At 41.5% G+C, this 21,324-nt stretch overlaps 1 protein-coding gene across 4 annotated transcripts in view; it reads right to left on the bottom strand.

Annotated features, from left to right (window-relative positions):
* Window positions 1-21,324, bottom strand: part of fat1a (FAT atypical cadherin 1a) — a 75,336-nt gene that overhangs the window by 31,087 nt on the left and 22,925 nt on the right. For all 4 annotated transcript variants that reach the window (XM_078290668.1, XM_078290669.1, XM_078290671.1 and 1 more), the window contains exons 4-7: window positions 12,227-12,288; window positions 7,134-7,463; window positions 5,881-6,097; window positions 4,701-4,840 (exon numbers count right to left, since the gene is read on the bottom strand). In XM_078290668.1, the coding sequence (XP_078146794.1) occupies window positions 4,701-4,840; window positions 5,881-6,097; window positions 7,134-7,463; window positions 12,227-12,288 (749 nt within the window). The remainder of the gene's footprint in view (window positions 1-4,700; window positions 4,841-5,880; window positions 6,098-7,133; window positions 7,464-12,226; window positions 12,289-21,324) is intronic.

Raw genomic sequence — 21,324 nt, 5'->3', positions numbered from 1 at the left:
TCCTCTGGGAACGATGGAGAGGAACGAGATCGGGACTGAGACACAGACGTGACAGATGGAGATACTGAAGGAAAAACTGCTGGGAGGGTGAAATGAGAGTAAGGAAGAGGGAAGGGTGAGAGACAGAGAGAAAGAGAAACCAAAGAAAGCTAAGGGAGATGGTCAAAATTTAGAAAAGATAGTGACGATGAAAGAAATACATCAAGAAAAGAGGTGAATGAGAACAAAATGCTAAATAAGTGCCAAGGAGATAGAGTCTGTGATAAGATAGTCAGCTTTTACAGGGGGGAGGAAATTGTGTAGAGTATAAGTGGATGTATAAGTGAGCCAGTGAAAGAGAGAAAGAGATAGAGAGCCATACAGACGGATAGAAAGTCATTGTAATTTGGACTGATATAACATGAGAAACAGGAGCCCAGGAACAGATTGTGGGCAGAACAGCTTGAGGTACTCCTGTAGGGCCAAGGGAGGATGTCATGGAGCTGGAGATGGGGGAAGGGAGGCCGGGCTGCATGCCGAGCCTGCCTCGTTGGCGCAGCTCCTGGCTATGAGGTGCCCATGCTGGAATGCTGCACCCCTTGCCTGCATCAGCTGATCCTTCAGAGACGCCTTCATCGAGCTACAATGGTCATATGGAAGGCAGACAAAAAGAATGGCCGACTGTGTTCCATAGACCACCCACAGATGAAGAGCCTCATACTGACGGCACTAACAGAGTCACAGCAAGGTAACCCATACTGGACTTGAGTAAGCACTGGCAAAATCATTTTCTTAATTTTCTTTTTGTTGCTGTTGTCGCTGAAGTTGAAAATAAAACAGATGATCAAGAAGGAAACTGTGCTTAACAGGCGTACACCACAAATAAAACGGTGCATTCTGTATAAAAAAACACCTTCTGTGTGTTGTCCAAAACAGGACACGTGGGAGCTTTCATGGTGCCCGCTTCCCTCCCCGTGCCATGCGTAGGAAAGGATGCCCCCCTGCCAGGTGGCAGGTTCTGGGCACAGGCAGGACACTGGCACTAAGTACTTGTACATGTTCCCAAAGCAGGATTAACAGCCCACTACCCACAGAGGTCCAGTGTTCTTGTTTGCGCTTTATTCTACCCAAACAGAATAATCATAATCCTTGCATGCCTGGCCAAAAAATGTGGAGCTTTTGGAAAATGGAGAGGGGGAAAATCAGAAAGAAAGAAAAGGAGGGCTAGAGGGAAAGAGAGAACAAAAAGAAAAAAAAAAAACAAATACATTCCAAAGAGAGAGAAAATAGGCCAGCCCGTCTGGCAGCACAGCTTCCACATGACTTTGATTTGAGGAATAGATAAGTCAAACTTTGAGCTTTCACGAGGTGCACTGTGTGTGTGTGATTGGGTAGATCTAATTTTCGATGAAATTCTGTACGACTTGCATAAACAGCATACCGCCCCCCCAAAGAAAACAAACACACACCCAATAACAAAAAATAAACAACTCCTTTGCATATGTTTGCCAGTTGGAATTTTCTTTTCTTGTTTAAAGTTGCAAGCACAGATTTGATGAAAAATGATTACTCAACATAATTTTCACTGTTTCACTTTCATGTAAAAAGTCTATGAAAATTCTTAGGACTCTAACTGTTAAAAGAAGCTGACTCAAAATCTAAGGTACAGGGACAATCTGTGTGTTTGAAATCAATTTCAGTGTGGCTTGAAAAAATGTTTTTGCCCCCACTGGTTATACATCCTTTTAGGAAAAAAAACACACCATGTCCTTCCCACTAGCCTGATTAAAGTCCTAACCTTTCACAGATGATGAGGTGCATTTACAGCATCTGCTAAATAAAAGCACTGGCTACCTGAGCTTGTACTGTCATTGTTGAACAATGTAATCAGAGGCGAACTAATCAGTAACCCAAATGCTCGGGACGGTCATATTTCCTACCAAGGATACCAGATTTAAATAAATCAAAGGCTGATGAAATACTGGTTTCCCCTAACTCTTTCTTTTTCTCCTTACTCTAAACTGTGCTCTGGAAAAAAATGCTAAAGTAATATATGTCTTTTCTAAAACCATTAAAAATATACCATTAAATAAGACATCAAAAACATACAGTGCATTTCTGAGTTTGGTTTGGAATAGCACAGTTGAGTGAGCTCTGTTTTGTTTGTTCTCTGTCTCTCTCAACCACTTGGAACTATTATCACTGACATTCACGCACAGCCCACTGGTCCGTCTTTGTAAACTGATGAAATTAAGCCATTCAATTAGAACCCCGGTAATCTAATTCTAAACAAACCAATGCATTAGCCTATGCATTCCAAACAAGCTGAAAATCCTTGAATCAAACATGTTTGGCTTTCACACAGTTTGAACAATGCATGTCTGGCCTGCTTGTAATAAATGGGGGAAAAAAAACAACAACTGAAAACTAGGATACTAATTCCATGTGTGAATCTGTGAATGATCTTTCTCTCTCTCTCCAATGATTTAAGATAGGGAAGAGGTTTGAAGCAATGCAAATATTTGACTTCTGGATTTGTGGAAAAATATTATTTCCTAAAAGGGAGGTAACTGTCAAGTACATGGACTACCAAAAACGTATTCAGTGCTACCAGCAGATAACCACATAAATGTGTGATTTTTTTCTCGTTTAGAGGTGGAGGTGTCTGGCAGTGGAAACATAGGCTGGGTTTTACTATATATATATATACTATATTTACTCATATTTACTTATAAATGTGCCATAAACATGCATATGTATGAACACTGAAAACATATTTAGACTCACACATGTAAATTAAGCAGAAGCATAGAGAGGCACACATGCGCTCACACACACACACACACACACACACACAGAAAGGTGATAAATATGGATATTTCAAGGGGCCTGTAACTGATTGACTGTGATGACTGAAGGGACCCAACAAAAGCCTTCATGATAATGAGCGCCGACATTAAAAAAAGGGCTTGTGCCTTTGAACCCGCATCGATACCATGGCTAATTGTGTTATGTCATCTTCTTTTGTGGACATAAATTCTTGTGGTCAAAATATGCAGACGGGAAAAACACTGCAGATGTTGATATTTAGACCTTTTTGAATGGGCTAACCTTTGAGCATGATTAATTTGGACTTTAAATGTCACTGCATGCCGTACTGTTGAGAGGCTTTTAAGAATGTATCTGTTGCCAGGGCTTCTGAGGAAGCGTTTTACTGCAGATAGCAGAGAGAGGGAATCATGGCTCCGACAATAGGTACACTGTGACCGTTTTGAAGGTTCTCCACTGAACTAAGGACGCGCTGCTTCCGTGGATGAGCTGTAAAATGCCAGTGAAGGCGGTGCTTCATCCAAGGCTCAGTGGAGCACAGCAACAAGATGATGAAAGGACTTATTCATAGGGAGTGACAACAAATAGATTCTTTTCCAGCTACAGTTCTCTGAAGCCCCCCTTTGAGGACAAAGGACAAAACATTTTGAATACTGGCATCCCATATGACCCAGACTACCATTACAGATAGGGATTTCTGAGCAGATGTATTAGAAGTTCAAAATCTCATGGACAAGGCATGACAATCTGAACAAAAACCGAAGACAACCTACATGCATAAAAGATTTTATCACTGCAATTCATCCTTGGTATCAGTCCTATATGATAAATAGAAGTATTGAACTGGTTTTGAGTCAAGTATATCTTGAGTGAAGTTCTTATCCAATGCTCTTTGATCAAAATGGTAAAAGAAAATCTGCACATACCATGTGCCAGAGCAGCTTGGTTTACTGTAAATAAAAGTTATCATATTTCTCCTGCATAAAAGTATATTTTTGTCAGTTCTGATGTGGCATGGATATGCTTGTATATGTACATATATGTGTGTAATATATTTGTTATTCTATTAAGCTCTCTACTCAGAAAAGACTTAAGTAATCTGTGCCTCTTAAAGAAAAATTAAAAGGAGAAGGCTCTGAGGTTCAGAGAGAAGGAGCATAGGGGGGAGGTTGGGGGGGCTAAAGAATGCACACTTTAAAAAGACCTCTGGCTAGACGGCACCAGCCGCCTCTCGCCCTGCCTTGGGAATGAGACAATGGAAGATTCCTGGAGCTCCCTGCCAAAGGAAAAAAAAGGTATTCTGCTGCTCTAAGATGGCAGAGAACAGAAGAGGAGGATTGCTGACTACTAATATCACGGTTTGAAGCCTGGTCCAAAAACCAGTCTCAATCAAACCGAATTCACCCGACTGCAAATCTAATTGAAAGCGTAACAGAACATGCTATAGAATGTTTTTATAGCTCGCTGAAGATGTACCTTAAGCTTGAATTAATTCAAATTATCTGTCTTCCCATCTACCGAGCTGATACACAGAGCTGGAGAGAGCATCAAAATAATGTAAATGCAACAGCAACTATCCTCTCAATACTTCCCCTAAATATTTTATCATATAGTTTCATTTAAACTGACATGTTACTTGCCTCCATTCTTTTCAAGCAACAGATGCATTATGTGGTCAGAAGTCAAACAGTGGACATGTAATAAGAACTCATCTTTATGCACTGTCGATTTCAGGTCACCGATAGAACATGAACAGGTAAGTTTTGTACATTCTGCCGTCTGTGCTTTGCTCATTATTTGTTGCCTCCCTTCTGCCATATTTCACATGAGAAAAACATAACCATGACAACTCCCTCATCAGCTTCCAACCGTTTCATTAGTGTTTCAATTACCTGGGTGCTGACAGTTCGTGTCCCATCCGTGGCTTCCACCGTCAGGTTGTAATTTGATTTCTGCTCAGCGTCCAGGGGCCGCGCTACAATCAAGGTTCCACTGGCCTTGCCCACGTCAAAGCGGCTGTCATAATTACCACCTGTGGATTTTTTTTTTTTTCACAAACAATGAGAGGGGACAGGAGATTAGTGACACATCATCACCTGCTTAAGTGCACGGAGCAAGCTGCGCCAACACTGAATGGGGGCACTGAGGAGGATCTACAAACATCAACCTTTAGCTAATACTGAATGGAGACACTAATGTTGATGTCATTAACTGTTGGTATAGATTTGCTGTTCACATAAACAATATCCACAGAATAGCTTTTACATGCAAAATGAAAACCAAAAGCAATATACACTGTACAAAAATACACCGCACAAGGCTACAACACACAACTGTGCATATAAAATAAAGCACTAAGTCATATAAAGGGGAGGAGAGTAGTTTTTTTTGGTCAAATGACCTCTGGAGATTTTTAATCAGGTCACGTTTGGAAAAAAAAAATCTGCCATAACATCAATCCAGTGGCACAGCACAATTCAACCACACTTCACAGGCAGCACCAACAGACAATGTAAGATGATCTCTTAATACAGGAGATCCCAGCAGCTACCTTCTGCTGTACAGTTGTGGTCACAAGCCATCTGAAGGATGTAAAACATCTCAGTATCCTCTATGTCGTCTTGCAAAAATCCAACCAAACAGAACATTCCAGAGAAAAGATGGAAGAGTAGCACAGAAAAAGGAGAGAAGAAAAGAGATGTGTCAGTCAGAAATTGATTAGAAGGAGGAAAGGGTGGGAGGGAGAAAGGGAGAAAAGGCAAGTGTTTTTTTGAGAAATGAAGAGTTCAAACAGTGAAAGTCACATCATGCATTAATTGTTCATCTGAGGTTAAATCAAACACATTCAAGAAAAGAAGAATTAAGTTCACAGACTTTGAAAAAGATAGTTGCTAGTTTTGAGTTAAATTAGTAAGGAAATATCTATCCCAGTGCACTCACACACGCACAAAACTCATCAGTGTTAGCCCTGAAGTGAAAGAGCTTATCGGCCTATACGGCATTTCTTTGACACAGAATATTCCCATGCATGCACACACAAAATGACAGAGATGCATATGAAGGAAGCTATACCTGTGATTTCAAACCACACAGGAACATCAGAGGACTCGGTGGCGATGACGCCCACCATGTGCGCCACAGGGTCACTTTCCATTACAGAGAAGGAGAAGGGGGGCTCCTCAAAAACCAGAGGAGCTGCATCGGCTGGCACTTCTGGTTTGGGAATCCACTCAATATGCAGACGACAAGTGGAGGACTTCTGAGGACGCCCGTTGTCCACAGCTTTAATCTGAGAGAGAAACACAGAGCATGAAAGACTGTGTTACACATTTTTATTCTTTCAAACGAGTACAGATTCTATACAGTCCCACGCACGTTTGTGGTGTTGAAATAATTAGCAGTTTATTTAAATTAGATCTCAGCTCTCTGGCTGATCATCTGCCTTAATCTCTTCAATGGTAAATACATTAAAGTTAGGCTATTTGACTGCTGCAAATGTTAGCAAATGAACAGAGTCAATTATTACATATTATATACATACATGCAAACACAGAAGCACTGCTTTATTGCAATATGCCAAAGTTTGTGTTGTCTTTTAATCGTTTAGTAACATTTAACTTAGTAACTCACGGTGTATAAGCAGCAGTCCATGCCAACTAATTGTGATGAAGAAACCACATCGTGTGATGTAATTTGAATTTCCATTGAATACGAGAGGAGGATTGTGGGAGTTGTGTGAAAATTTGCAGCTACGGTGAAAAGTGATATTTCACAATAATAATTGTACTTCCTATTATTAATTAGATGCTGCTTAATAAATAACAGACATGAGTTGTAGAAAATTATTTTCTCAAGTGCTGTGCAGCGCAGAGGTATAAAGAAGTGAAGTGTCTCATCCATGACTGACCGAGCCAAATTTGGCTCTTGTTGAGCACGTAAAATGGCAAACATAGCCTAAGTGTTAAAAAAATGACGGTGAAATGATGAAATCCTGATGGGCTACTTTGAACCTGTGAACTTGTGTCTGGTGTGTGTGTGCTTAGAGAAACATGTTCCTGAAATTTGAAGTAGATGTTAATGTTGCTGCAAGTATTTGTATTAAATTTTGGACAAACGTGACGAGTGGTGTCCAATGAACAGTTGATTTACCTTATATAGTCTTACCACTATTTAATGCAGCTGCCTTTTTAAACACAAAAGCAGAGAAAGAGAGGGATGAGTGGATGTGGGGAAAACAATAGCAAATCAGCGAATGGGGACCTGGTGTGAAAATGAGTTTACCTCTAACAGACAGACTAACAATCTGCCTGGGATTAGATACTCACTGTAAGAATGTCATATTCTCCAGCAGAGGAGAACTTCTTGGAGGACACCAGGCCAGTCTTGGGTTCGATGAAGAACTTGCCGTGTTCGTCTCCCTCCTCAATGCTGTAAGAGATCTCGGCATTAGGTCCATCGTCGCGGTCTGATGCAATGACTCGGTACACCGGGTCTCTCTTCAGGGCCCTCTCTTTCTCCGGCTTCTCCCGCTCAGGGAGCTTGATCTTGTAGATCTTCTCCAGGAACAGTGGCCTGTTGTCGTTCTCGTCTAGGACTTTGATGATGACGCGGACAGTGGTGGATTTAGCAGGAACTCCATGGTCGGTGACCGTGATCTGGGATGAGGAGGTAAAGAGGTACAAAGACCTGATATCAGACCAAGAAGTATTCAGACTTGATGATTTGGGGCTGCGTGAGGGAAAGAAACTGATACTGTGTGGAAATCTAAATCTCATGCAATGTATCATTCATCTAAAAGCCAATGCTCCAATTCTTTCTGGTTATGCATTAATACAGTGAAGACAAAGAAACAAGCAAAAATAGAGTCAGTAACACTGGTGCTATTATATTTCAACCTCTGACTGATTGGGAGCATTACTCCATAAGCATATTCAAACAAATCCAGTTTCACTGAATAATGAACAAGTTTAGAAAGCGAGCAATCTCAGAGAAAATGATGTACAACTATCCTGGGAATTTATAAAGATCAAGACAGCTGGGTTTGAAATTCATCATTTCTAAAGCCTTAAATTAATCAAAGGAGAGATGTAAAAGGAAAGCTTGCTTTTTATTCTTCCATCCTCCCTTCATTTCACTTCTTGCTCAGAGAGACAACTAACTGCCAAAATTAAAAGGCAATTCCCTGTGAGATTAGCTGTCAAGGGTCTTTTCTAAGACACATTCTTTACTTCAGGAAACAAATATGCATCAGGAACAGGCTGTTATACTCCGCTCTTACTGAAGATGAATCGTTTCCTTTTATTTATTTTTTAACCTCATAATTTCTATATAATGAATAAATCCAATGTACAAGTCAAACACTAGGACTAGTTTCGGAGATAAGAACAAGCAATAGACTAATCCAAACACCATGCTTCTTCCCCACAAAAAACAGAATGTCTAACAAAGAACGCTGTTTGACAAAAGGACTTCACAACTGCAAATACAAACCTCACATTCTTGTAAGGCAAATATCTCCACTGGTAAAAACAAAATATTAAATTAGATTTTAGATCTTTGTTTTCAAAATCCCAGACATATTCAGTATAAAAAAAAAGATAAAGTGGCACACAATTGGATAAGATAATTTATTGGGGACTTGATTTCAGTCATGGCATCAAGACTTTCTGATGACATGTTCAGCACGTACCTATTTTGGACCCTGTTTTAACATGTCTACTTCAATGTGTCCTGTTTTAAGTGCACAGTTTAGGGAGTTAAAAGAAAACCAAGAGCAATTGGTTGACCTAAACAAACGCAATTTCCATATAGTCTCAGAGAAATGGAGGGTTGTGTGTCTCAGGGCTGGCAGAGATGTGAGCAATTCCAGCTTTAAGCTGCAAAATACTGTAGAAGGGCAGAACAAATGTCAGAGAGCCATTTAAAAGCATCTGCTAAGCGCTTTAGTAAAAACACTTAGGAGTCTGGGGCCAGTCACACACCATTTGGTACCATAGTTTCAATTACTAGCGTGATGCGTTTTGTTTTTTTCCACAAACTGTCTGCAGCTGCCCATGCTATTTACACGAGCAGAATTAATTAAATGGGATGACGAGAAACCTCTGAGTTTTAATGTCTCTCTCTCAGGAGCGATACGCTATTGCCCATCCTGTACTGTGTAATGAACATTTGCATTATGACAAAATGAGCTATTTGGCCTCTGCCGTGGTGGTACAGTGAGCAAGGGATATATACAGTATTGAAATTAAATGAAATAGAGAGATGAGTTAGAGCATTGATTAAAAAAATAAACCCTGTAAGCACATTTCCCAGGACAGTACCTAGCCAGAGATGCAGTGTGTGTGTGTGTATGTGTGTGTGTGCGCACGCATTTGCCATAACCACTCAGACAGATAGAGAGCACATGACTCTCTTTGGAAAAACATTTTTTATCAAAACCCCATGTTTGAAAATTGGGCAGACAACACAAAAGCCAGACTAACAGAAGCTGCACCAGAGGGAGTGCATCTCGTTGCCATTAGCGCTGCATTTCCGTTACGCTCTACCTGCTACACACAGCGACCCAACTCCACTGCGGTTCTGATTATCCATTGCCCTAATTTTATTGGCTATTCCCAACCAATTGTGCGTAAGTAATATTGTTTTCATGCATTCAATGTAAATCATCATAATCTGGGCAACGGGTTATATCAAATTTAGCTGCTTAGTTACCATGAAATTAATAGGCACATACTGCACTTGGCTATTATATGGGTGGACATCTAATATATTTTACATTAACCAAATCAAAAGAAGCAGCTTATTTGAATTTAAACATTTCTTAGGATTTACATGTTGGCAATATGCTAAGTAATTTGATAGCATGCCACTAGAATGATTCTATTCTTTGAAATATTGTTCATAGAACAAAATCACAAGGAAGTATGCAAATTGGACTGGCTGTTGATGACTGTTGATGACCGATGACTGAAAAGTTCAGTTATGGCCAACTTTTCTCGGCCAACAACCTTGTTGATTGTCCACACAGGTAAGTTTGGCGATTTCACAAGCTCTTAAAACAAAATTGACATTATCAATCAATTAACACTACATTATCCACTATCCTGTTGCAATTCTGTGACAATTGCATCATAGATGTCTCAAAATATACTGTAGTCAAATTCAAGGCTTATACACTAACTGTTTAATAAATAAATGACGGAAAACTTTCATCTCTGCTTTTCCTTTACAAGGTGTTCTCTACCGGTCCAGGCTGGATCCTTAGCATGTCCTGACATGTCTCCCTTCTGTTGTTTACCCACCCCCTCCTCAGGCGCAGAGCTCTCACCCTTCCGCTAGAGCCCACACTCACACCAACGACAGCAGCCTGGTCTTTGCTCAAATTCCCCCACTGTGTTGGCTCTCACACACACACACACACACACACAGGCACACGAATACCAACCCCCATCCGTCTCACCATAAAAGCTAAAAGCCCCCTGTACTCTCTCCACCTCCTCTTGGCATCTGGTGCAAACAATGCTGACACAGCCCCCACCCTAATTGCTCCACATGTTCCACATGGCCCCACATGTTTTTTTTCTTCTTCTTCTGCAACAAGCTAGTGCAAAATCTTCAGAACTACCTGGAATTTCAACTTGATTTTCTGGGCTAGTACCCAGTCCACACACACAAGCACAACACGAACACGCACATACTTCTGACTCACAATTAGTTGCCCTGAGGATACCATGAAGGTGTGTGTGTGTGCGTGCGTGCGTGCGTGTGTGTGTGTGTTTGAAGAGGGCCAGTCGTGGGGTTGAGGGGTCCTTACCCCTCCAGGAAGATCTAGCTCAATAAAGAGCTTCCTGCTGGATTCCCACTAAACAGTGACCAACACCGCAAAAACTTCTGAAGTTGCCATGGTTACATGGCTCTTCTAAGGCTGTGTTCATTCAGCCACGTTGTACATATTTAGGTCGAAAGTTCCCCCCCCCCGCCATATTCTTCATAAAAGTTATTAGCATAGTATTCAGGCAATTATACCGCAAAACTTTTAGTTATATTGCTGCAAATTTTGCTTCATTGTGCAATGGAATTGTTTGATTAAACATTACAATCAATAGTGATAAACATCACAAAGAAAAGTAGGAATATGAGTGAACAGAATATGAGTGTTGAACTTGGAAGAACATAAAAGACATCTGAGCAGGGTGTTTAATGTGGTTATTAAACAGTCTGTCTGGAGGCATTTCGTCAGCTGGACAAATGATTCATGAACTCCGCTCAGGCAAGTATTTGCAAATAACCAAGTCATGTTTTTTCCAGACGTGAGGAGTTTGAATGAGACACTAATTCCAACCAAGTAATGCAATAGCTTTCAACCGTAGGTTGGTAGTAGCTGTTCTACAATCATAACAAACTGCAAGTAATGTAGGAGGATGACCTTTGAACTGGCCTGGTAATCTTCGCTCAGCCAACTAATCAACCCTGAGGGCAATAGTGCCAAAAGCTTCAATTGTTTTTTTTTTTCTGAAGACCTTACCACTCAATTCTCAAGGAGGGGGCAATTTCATTCATCACTAAGTCGCAGATGGAGGGATACAAGAATGGATAAGGAGGGTGGCAATAAAATATCTCCTAAATGTCTCCCTCAAGGAACACAGTCTTCCCTTATTCCCGGTTCCTCCCTCCCTATCATTTACACGCAGTCCTGGAATGCAATTAGTGCAGTGCACTGTGCAATCAGAGTATGAAATACAGGAGTGGTCTGGCACCAGATGCACCAGCATTAATCGTCATCCAATGAACCTTGAATTGTGCAACTTCTAACAATGATTAAAAGGCATCCAATCTGCTCCCTGTCAATCCCTGGCACACAGTTAAAATGGCTGGATTAACCATGGCTCTGTAGTGAGAAACAGGGAATGAGGGAGGAATCAAGAGTGAACAGAGCTGAGCTCAATTAAAACCCACAAGTTTAGACATTGGCCTGTTGGTTGACGGCAGTTTCCTGTCCCAGCTTGCTCCATCCCTGAGACGGAACAGTGGGAACGAACAAAGGAACAGTCACCAGGATCTTCCCCACCCCTCCCTCCGCCTCCGGAAATCAGAACAAGGGGAAATTATTCCAAAAGAACCACCTTGCATGTACAGGGAGACATGTTTTTGTTGGCAACATCTGGCACTCAGCCAAAGTTGGCTGAAAAAGCCTAAGCCTAAATTGAGAGATGGAAATAAAATCTAATTTTTTGAACTCAGGGCATTGAGCAGGTTGACCTTGAAGGCTTCTGATTAGCATGTAACTAATTTCTTTTTGAATAAATAGAGGCTCACCCTGACAGGCAAGGACATTTAGACTGCATGTCTTCCCTCCCCATCGCCGTGTTTTTTTTTTGTTTTTTTTAGTGTTGCAGACCAGACAAAATAAAGTGCTTACCTCAAGAATGTGCTCATCTTGTTGCTCTCTGTCCAATTTCCTTGACGTAGTTGTGACCAGACCTGTTGAATAAATAATAATATAACTAATTAGACAGATGAATAATATAATTTATTAGATATAATTAAAAAGATTAATAATACAGCAACAGTCAAGTGAATCCATTTTGCAGTTCTTTATTCAATACTTTTATATTGTTTACGTAATCATGAATCATAAAACCACAAGCTACAATACCACAAATCATGAAAATTAACAATGAATTCATTACAAGCACATGCTGTGTTCTGCTCTACAGTGTAAAATACAGACCAGGCAGATACTTTAAAACAAACACCGGGACAGTAAAAAAATCCTGATTTATACAGTTTGCAAAAAGACAAGCCTCCCATTCGCTCTTGGGTTACGTAATCTAAACCCTGCTGGTTATCTCTTCAGCTACCCGTGAAGGCTAAGAGTTGGCCTCTGAAAGACTGCCTTCCCTGTAGGTCTTCCCCCTGTTTGGTCAACCCAGTGGCCCAGACAGTCCACCATGAGGGACCTCTGCCTTCCATATGTGAAATATCACGAAGGTCTGGCAATGGTGCCCAAACAGCAGCACAGCCTCAACACCCTCCTTTTAGTCCTTCCACAAGCTGAATAAATACACAGCCAGTCAGACACAGACCTAGTCCTGAGCACTATCTCAAGAACTTTGTTGGAAAGAGAAAATGGGGAACTTCGGCAGAGATCCTGCCATTAGTTGAGGTATTTCAAGGGTCTTTTTGAGCTCTACCGTACATTTTAAGCAGGAGGATTGATGTCGTGTGACACTCAACAGTGAGGACTTTGTTTAGCCAGGCTTTGACAAAAGTAAAAATAAAACGAGGGTTGAGTCTTGAGTTCCAGGCTAATCCAATTCTGAATCAAATTCACAAACAAGGGAAGAAAACAGAAGAAAGGGGCAAGGATATTGCTACATGGCTACATTATAAGCAGTGTTGTGTTCTCACTCCCAATGTAATTGCAACCTTGCAGAGACATTGAGTGTAGAGTAGACATGCCAACTTTGACCGCACCAGAGCTGTCTGCTTGCCACACTGCGCCTGATTAGCATAAAGCAAAGGATTTCCGAAACCCAAACCCATCAATGGCACATATGCCTGCAACCAGAATAGCAAGCCACAACTTACAGGCCCTGAAATAGCCTTCCCTCTGCACTGCAAAAGACGCAAACGAGGGAGTCGCTTTCGCTCCCCTTCTCTATTTTATCCTCTCCTTCTTAGGCTTCATATAATCTTCACAGTGCTGAGCAGTGAGATACAAAGATATAGGCCTAACGATATTCATTTGGAGAAAATAAAGAGCACCCATGAACAATAGACTACATTTCCAATAAGTGTCTTTTTTGGACCTGCAGAAATAACTCATGGCCATGTGGCATGACTTCATAGGAAAGTTACTAGAAAAATGGTGCAAAGTGCAACATGAGCTATAGATTATTAACATCAAATCTAATAATTTTGCTATGGCACACCAAAACAGACCGCATTAACCAGTTCTCAGTGCATTAACACGTGCATTTGCACTACAGCACCACAGCAAACATAAAGTTAGCCCAGTTAGTTCTGTTCTTTGCCTTTATCAGGCTCAGCCCTGCACAACTCTGCACAATCTCGTTCTGAGTAATGGAAATGAGGTGTTAGATCTAGTTAGTAGGGCTAGACTAGTTTCACTAATAGCAATAGTCCAGCTAGCAAATGTTGGATAACGTAAATTGCATTACCTATCTAGGAGAACAAGGCCCGACTGAGCATCGGTTTCAATTCCTTTGGTTCCAAAATCAATGTTAACTCTTATTTTCGACCTTGCTTTATCAGAGGCAATTTGGGGGGCATACTGTAATTTTCTTACGACTGGCTGCTCCACCATATTTTGCATTACGCAACTATTGTTGGGGGAGGTGGAGCTGGTTGAGCCTGAACGGTCAAAAGGGGTGGGAGGGGCTCCAGCTGTGGGGGAGGAGCATTTTTACAGCCTGTAAAAACAACAAACCGAGTGGGGAAAGTATAGATAAGAGGTTTGTCCAATAGATTGGAATTTGAACTTGGAAAAACATAAAAGACATCTGAGCAGGGTGTTTAATGTGGTTATTAAACAGTCTGTCGGGAGGCATTTCGTCAGCTGGACAAATGATTCATGAACTCCGCTCAGGCAAGTATTTGCAAATAACCAAGTAGTATAACCAAATAGATTGGAGAATTTTTAAACTAAAACAGCTCTATGGCTGCCATGAAAACCTGTCAATTTGCAAGGCATCTAAATGGAGGGAAACAGTGGACTCAAATAAGCTGCATTTACCAGACGAAAGAGGGTTCTCTCTTTTTCTCTCTCTCAATCTTAATCCACAGTCATATTCATTTCTTCAGCTTTGAAGAGATGGGTTTGACTTCTCAGAGCCAATTTATCTGGTGAACAGCTAAAATTAACTTTGAGAACTCCAAAAGGTTTTGCTTAAATTGATCCATCTTTCAAAAAGTCTACAGGCTTACCAGGAATGCTCCTTTGATGTAGGAGTTTACTGGTGCTAGTGTTAAAGCCAGTAAAGGTGCATACCTCCCTATCTGTACCTAAAAGTTAGGGAACTGTAAAATGATTGGTTGGTAAGCCAGAGCTCACCAAAGACGTCTGCAGTTCCAACCCACAGCCTTTGTCACAACACACACACACACACACACACACACACACACACACACACACAAAAGCCATCCTCAGGCGTGGGTTGAGCTGGGCCGACAGTAATTATACCCGTGCTGTTTTGAGAGGGGGAGAAAAACAACAGTGAAGCAGCAGTGGCACTCTAAACCATGTCCTTCAGCAGGAACCACTGCTCCAAAATGGAGGCCTAGGGGGGAGTCAAGGAGTCCAGGACATTGTTGGGCTGGTTCATACCCAGGCATTACTGCTGTGATTAGCAGTCTTAAGAGTGACACACATATTTACGTGACACACATTTAGCTGTGACTGCAGACAATCGGGAATGCGCTCGTGTCTACAGCGGCTAAACCCGTCTCCGCCACCATTTTAAATTCCTTGAGATATTTACCATTGCCGTTGGTGAGCTGACAATAAGCTATGTGATTTCATTATTTGCTTGCTGTTTCTCTCTTGTATGAAGGGGAAATTATCACCCACGGCAACATTTCTTATCATGAGAATGTGTGAAAAGTTTCTATCCCAGACAGCATCCATATTCTAAACTTCATTATGAGTTAGGTGGCTGCTGGTAGAGCCTAAAACGACGCAGCAGTGAAAAATGTTTTTCACTACTCGAGACACCATCAATATACTGGAATGCAACTGTGTGACACCAGCAATCCAAATTAGTGTGAGGGTTTGAGAAGGAATTGGTACATTTCAAGTAGGAGGCTGTTTGTTCCCTCCTTTATAGCCGAGGCTCCACAAGACTGCAGAGCGAGAGCCATTGACGGTTCTCCGACGTATCATTTAGTGAGAAGGAAAGGCCGTGCTTGACACAACATTTAAAAGCCTCTGCAGTCCAACAAAAGTCCTGTTCTGTCACCCAGAAAAACACTGAATTAAACACAGCAAGCGAGGCTGTGTGAGCTAATACAAACCGATGGGCAGCTCACTTAACAACAAGACATGCACATACACACCAGTAGTGGATTCAGACTCTCAGACTTTCTATGCCCTCCCTTTCTCAGCAAGGGGGCTCTTTGTGAAAATGACTGGCATTTAGCAGGAGAGCATTATTTTCAAGAGGATTGAGATATGTAAACCACTCCACAGCTGCAAGGTTGTTTTTTTTTACTCTGAAAAGACACAACCACTTCCAGGGGGAGTGGGGTTGGAGGATGCTTGTCAAAGTGAATGATTGATAGGTGGAGTTGTGTAAATGGATGGCTAGCCTAATTGGAAGCTATGAAGCTGTTGAGGCATCGCAGTGCTTACTGCTAGTCTTGACCTATCTAAACCTATAAACCCATATTTACACATGAAATAGGGGGGCATTCAAGAGTGGGCATTACAGAAGTAGCAAAAGCATGGACATGAGAGAGACAGACAGACAGAAAGATTGTGTCTGTGGGTGGGCATGTGAAAAAGTAGTGTAAAATGAGATCCCTGGTGAATTATATGTTTTTGATAGATATTCCTGTCAGCTGATGTGTACATTCCAAGGACTACTCATGTAAGAAAGACAATGTGGTGTGAAAACTTCCTGTTCTCTCTTCCAGACTAAGGCTGCATTCACATGGGATATTGGGCATCCATCACATTCGCAGACAAGTATGCACTGAAACCAACTAGTCTGCCATCCGCCATGCAAATGCAAATATCTTTCTAAATTTTAAGAGCTGGATTATATAGTTCTGGAAATGCAGGGTCTGTAGTAATAATCTTTTTCCTCCGTTTTTTTTCCAGCAGGGCATTGCAGAACCTGCATGGACAGAGACCACCTCTGTGTCATTAGCTGGTGAAGTCCATTAGCGGGTGACGTTTACCTGAACTCCGTCAAAAGTTCAACTAGTGTAGTCAACTTTTGACAAAATGGGTTGCAGTATTTTCGTGCACTGCACTCCGTAGATCTCAATGAAATATAGGTGATACCCTCCGGTTTTTGACATATCACAAATGCTCATGCCAACATGGCCTAAAATCAGCGGTATACTTAGAACAAAGTTGAACATGCCCAAAATGCAAACACAGTCGAACACGTCGCCGCATACAGGTTTCTGTATACTCACTACGGCTTTGTATTGTTCGTTTATTCAGGGCACTTTCACACCTGCCATGTTTGGAGCGGCTGAATCAAACTCTGGAGCGTTTAATCCCCTGATACAGCTCGTTTGAGTAGGTGAGAACGCCCGAATCGAACTCTTGTGCGCACCAACAACCGCTACCTGTTCTGCCTAAGAGAGGTGGTCTCGGACCTCCAAGTGAACCCGGCCAGTGTTAACCATAACATAGGCTCATCTGTGATGCACTGGCACAATATTGGCATAAGAAATTGGTCAATGTATAGAAATTGATCAAAATCAATCTCTAACGCTGTGCCTAAGAGGTGATCATCACATTATGTTCTCTGTCACACCAGAGACTAATCTGGAGAGGCTGGGGTGCTCACTCAGCTGTTGCTTGTAAACACACTGCATGCACATGTCTTTTTTCCTCATCCGCTTATGTGAGACAGACATCACCTGCCAGGTAAACAAGGGCGCAGTCTGACCTCCAAAAAAGCTGTTGTCCAGTGTAATTGTTAACTTTTTTCCTCCAATATTGAACTTGGGATGTTACCATCTGCGAAGTGACATTACCCCAGCTGCTAGCCGAGTCTATATATTCAAAAAGTCACGTAATTGTACGTCAACAAGTGGAAAGATATTTTTCTGCCTTACAGTGAACGTCAAGCTGGCTGTGCAACTTTCATTTGGCAGTGCAGAGACCAGTAGAATCTTACCAAGCCAGACAGAAACTTCAAATTCTACTTGTATATGTTTGTAACGGTGTTCGTAAAAAGTACCTTGACACATTGGAGATGTGTAAAACTGCCACTGTAGTTAAGGACAACTAATTAATCTATAACCCATGACAGGCCGTGATATACTGAAAATAAGCCACCAGACCACAAAGTCACAGTGGTAGAATGTTTTGTTTTTAAGATTTTTTGGGGGGGGCATTTTGCCTTTATTGGATAGATCACAGTAGAGAGAGACAGGAAAGATTGGGAGGTGACATGCAACAAAGACATCACGGTTACATGGTAATGCCCCTTAGCCAACTGAGCCACCATGACACCCCTCAGCGGTAACTACTTTTTGTTTCCACATTTTCTTCACACATTCTGTTCCGAGCTGTGGAAGTCTTTTCGCTCCACAATTGCAGGAAATGGCAGGAAGTCGTTGGAGGTAGTATCCATTTCCTATCTAGCTTCCACTGATATTGGTTGGGGCCTTAGTAGAACTACTGATAACACTGGTGTGTGTGCGTGTGTGTGTGTGTGTGTCTAGGAGAGTCTGTGTGTTTTCTGCACCAAACAGAGAAGGCGTTGTTGAAAGCTGATATGAGCACCACGAGAGTGCATGATTTGCAGCTCCAGAACGAGCTGTTCCTATTTTCCACCTTCTTCCTAGCAGCTTTTCATTCAACTCTGGGGATAACAAATGCATATAAAACCTGTCAGAGGTAGCCAAGCTTGCCAAAGCATTACCCATGGCATTCCTTTTCAATTGACTACAATGAGTTGTTGGCTTCAGGCTCAGGAGGAGGAGGATGGGCCAAAATTGTTCAATAGGGCCTTAAAAAATTCACCTGGGTTTATCTTTCTTCCTTTCAGTTCAACCACTGGAATGAAAGCTGCCACTAAAGGGCAAAAACAATCAGGTATAGACAACCAGATCCTGTAAAAGGCATGCTGTTGTCAGCTGTAACAGAGGCAGAGCTGATTCAATAACCTCCACTACACCATTGTTAAGTGAGGAACACAGAGAGGCACCATTGTTATAGGTAGAGTTTTGTAAAGGCTGTGTGTGCTCCAAGCACAAATCTCATATAACAGGTCAACATAACAGACTAATGGCAATACATTCTAAAACAAATCACTGGACAACACTGGGACACATTGTGAAACTTTAGAAACACAAGTGAAAGGTGTACAAGAAGTCAACTAGCACCATTCCACTAACTACTGCTACTTATGTTAATTAAGTGACCAGGCTGATGAAAATCAGTTATGTTAAATGATTCATGGTGAAAGGTACAATCGGAAGTAGATTTATGAGTATTCGGCAATAAAAGATAAAGTCATCTGTGTGATCTTTGCTCTAGCTCTCTCTACCACCCTCACATAAAAACTTCCGGTGTGTGTGTGTGTGTATGTCTGTGTGTGTGTGTGTGGTTCTGACTACATGTTATGCTTGCTTGCTCTCCCTAACACACACTCGTGCTCTGGAATAACGGCTTTGCTCAAAGTCCAGTCAGTTACAGCAGACAAACGGCATTTAAAAGGAGAAACCAGGTGATTCACCAGGCAGAGCTCTGACAACTCTTCTTTTAAAAAAGAGGAAATAAAGCTAGACAGCTAGTGGACTGGCTGTCTTGTGTACTCGTGCGCATGCGTGTGTGTGTATGGACAAACCATCATTAATCAACATTTATACCCAAGTAATTAACAGATTACTCTAGAACACATTCAAGCGACCTACCCAGAGCAATCTTATCCCATAGACATGTGCACTGCAAACATTGAAACAAAAACTGAAATTGAATAATATTAAAGAACTGATTTTCAAACAAGTAAATACAAGTTAAATTTGAACGATTCAATTTCACTAATCACAAACAAATTCAGAACACGTAATTCAAATTCAGCTGTCTGGTGGCACAAATTTCACCCCATACAGGTCTCCCTCCTTTTTCTCTCTTTTCCAATCCCAGCAAAAGCCGCACCAAGCCGCTGAGTTCCGAGCTCTCAGCCGATGGGATTGCCATGGTGTCTGCTGGAGAGAAGAGCTGGCCTTGCACTTTAACGACAAACCAAAGTCAGAGAACAACCAAACAGCAGGACTTGTTTACTCGGCAGAAATAAAGTAGGCCTAAGCCTTTCATCCTGGGCTTTACTGAGCCAATATGAGCCCGTACGGAAAAAGGGCGACCAACGCCACCCAAAGCGTCAAGCGAAGCCTTCATCTGTGTTTGAAGCTTGATAGACTGCTTGGAAAGTAGCATAAGGACGTAGTCCGCGATAGAACGCTAGCTAGTTAGCTTGAAACACATGCCTACAAAGTTCCGAAAACCCACACACAAAACATAGGCCTAAACTTCTTTTCCTTTTTCCCACCCCTTTGTAAAGCTTTGTAGATACGCCAAGACAGGGCCTATGCTTCCATTGCAATTTTGGAACATGTAATTACAGAGACTTGCATGTTGTAAATTTAAACATTTTCAAAAACCTGTAATATGCGGTGAGAATGTCATATTGAGTTGATAATGTGGACAGATATCAAGCCTATTTCCATCCCATTTAATGACACAGACATAGAAAATAAAAGATAATTTGTAATCTCTCCTGAGGACATTTAGGCCAATTCTGAAGTGAAAAACAGTAAAGGCTAGATAAACATGGCGCTCTCTCTCTTAACTGCCACTCTCTCTGACTCACTGCCTTTTCTAGTGCTCAGCTACCTCTTGGCTCCCTATTCTGTCTTGTTTTCTCCCCACCTACTTCTCTAGCTCATGTTCAATCACTTCCTGCCTCATTCTCCAAAAAAAATAAATAAAAAATACAAAAGCAACAGAGCAGTGATTTAATGAAGTTTTCTTTGTCCAAACCGCTCTTTGTTGAACCTGACGCGAGAGGCTCTGGTGTCTCACTGATAAAAGTTTTAACATGCTTTGATATGCATGAATGGGTCTTATCCTTATGCTTCAGTGTCCTCTGTATAACCTATTTTTTCATAGCACTCCTCTGACGCTTCTAAAAAGGCCCAAAGAGATACAGCCAATTCTAATGTAAACAGGTTCTGTCCTCGGTGGACTTGGCCATACGCTTTGGTTTCATAAATACTCCGTAATCCGGAAGCGGGAAATATTTACTTCAGATATGTGGGCTAAGAGGAACTTATGCAAAGAATGAATGAGCGATGTACTAACTTTGCCGTGTACTAAAGGGGGCATTTATGAAAATCCAGACACAATGCATGTTAAGATGTAGATTAAGAGAATTGTGTATACAACAGAATATTTTATAAGGAATTCATCAAACTAGCAGACAGGCCATTTTAGTGGGGTCAAGAGATAATTATGAGACCGTGTCTAGTGCAGCTTAACTGAAAATAGACACCAAAAAATAGATGGAATTGAATTCAATGTGCTTTTAATTTGGAAGGTTAAATGAAAATCTTTGAAGGTCAGCCAGAATTGATGAAGAGGGCCCTTATTGATTCATTCATTGATCAGACAGCACCATAGCTGTTCTTTAGGCAGTGGCTAATCAAATTTCATATAATCCTATTTAGGTGCCAAGTCAAAATGTCGCCACGTGTGGGAATAGTGAAATCCTTTGGGAAATGGGATCAACTACTTGAGCGTAAACATTA

This window comes from Centroberyx gerrardi, chromosome 3 (assembly GCF_048128805.1).
Source record: "Centroberyx gerrardi isolate f3 chromosome 3, fCenGer3.hap1.cur.20231027, whole genome shotgun sequence".
Taxonomy (NCBI): domain Eukaryota; kingdom Metazoa; phylum Chordata; class Actinopteri; order Beryciformes; family Berycidae; genus Centroberyx; species Centroberyx gerrardi.
The sequence above is the reverse complement of the archived record's forward strand: the minus strand, read 5'-3'. Positions and strand labels throughout refer to the sequence as shown.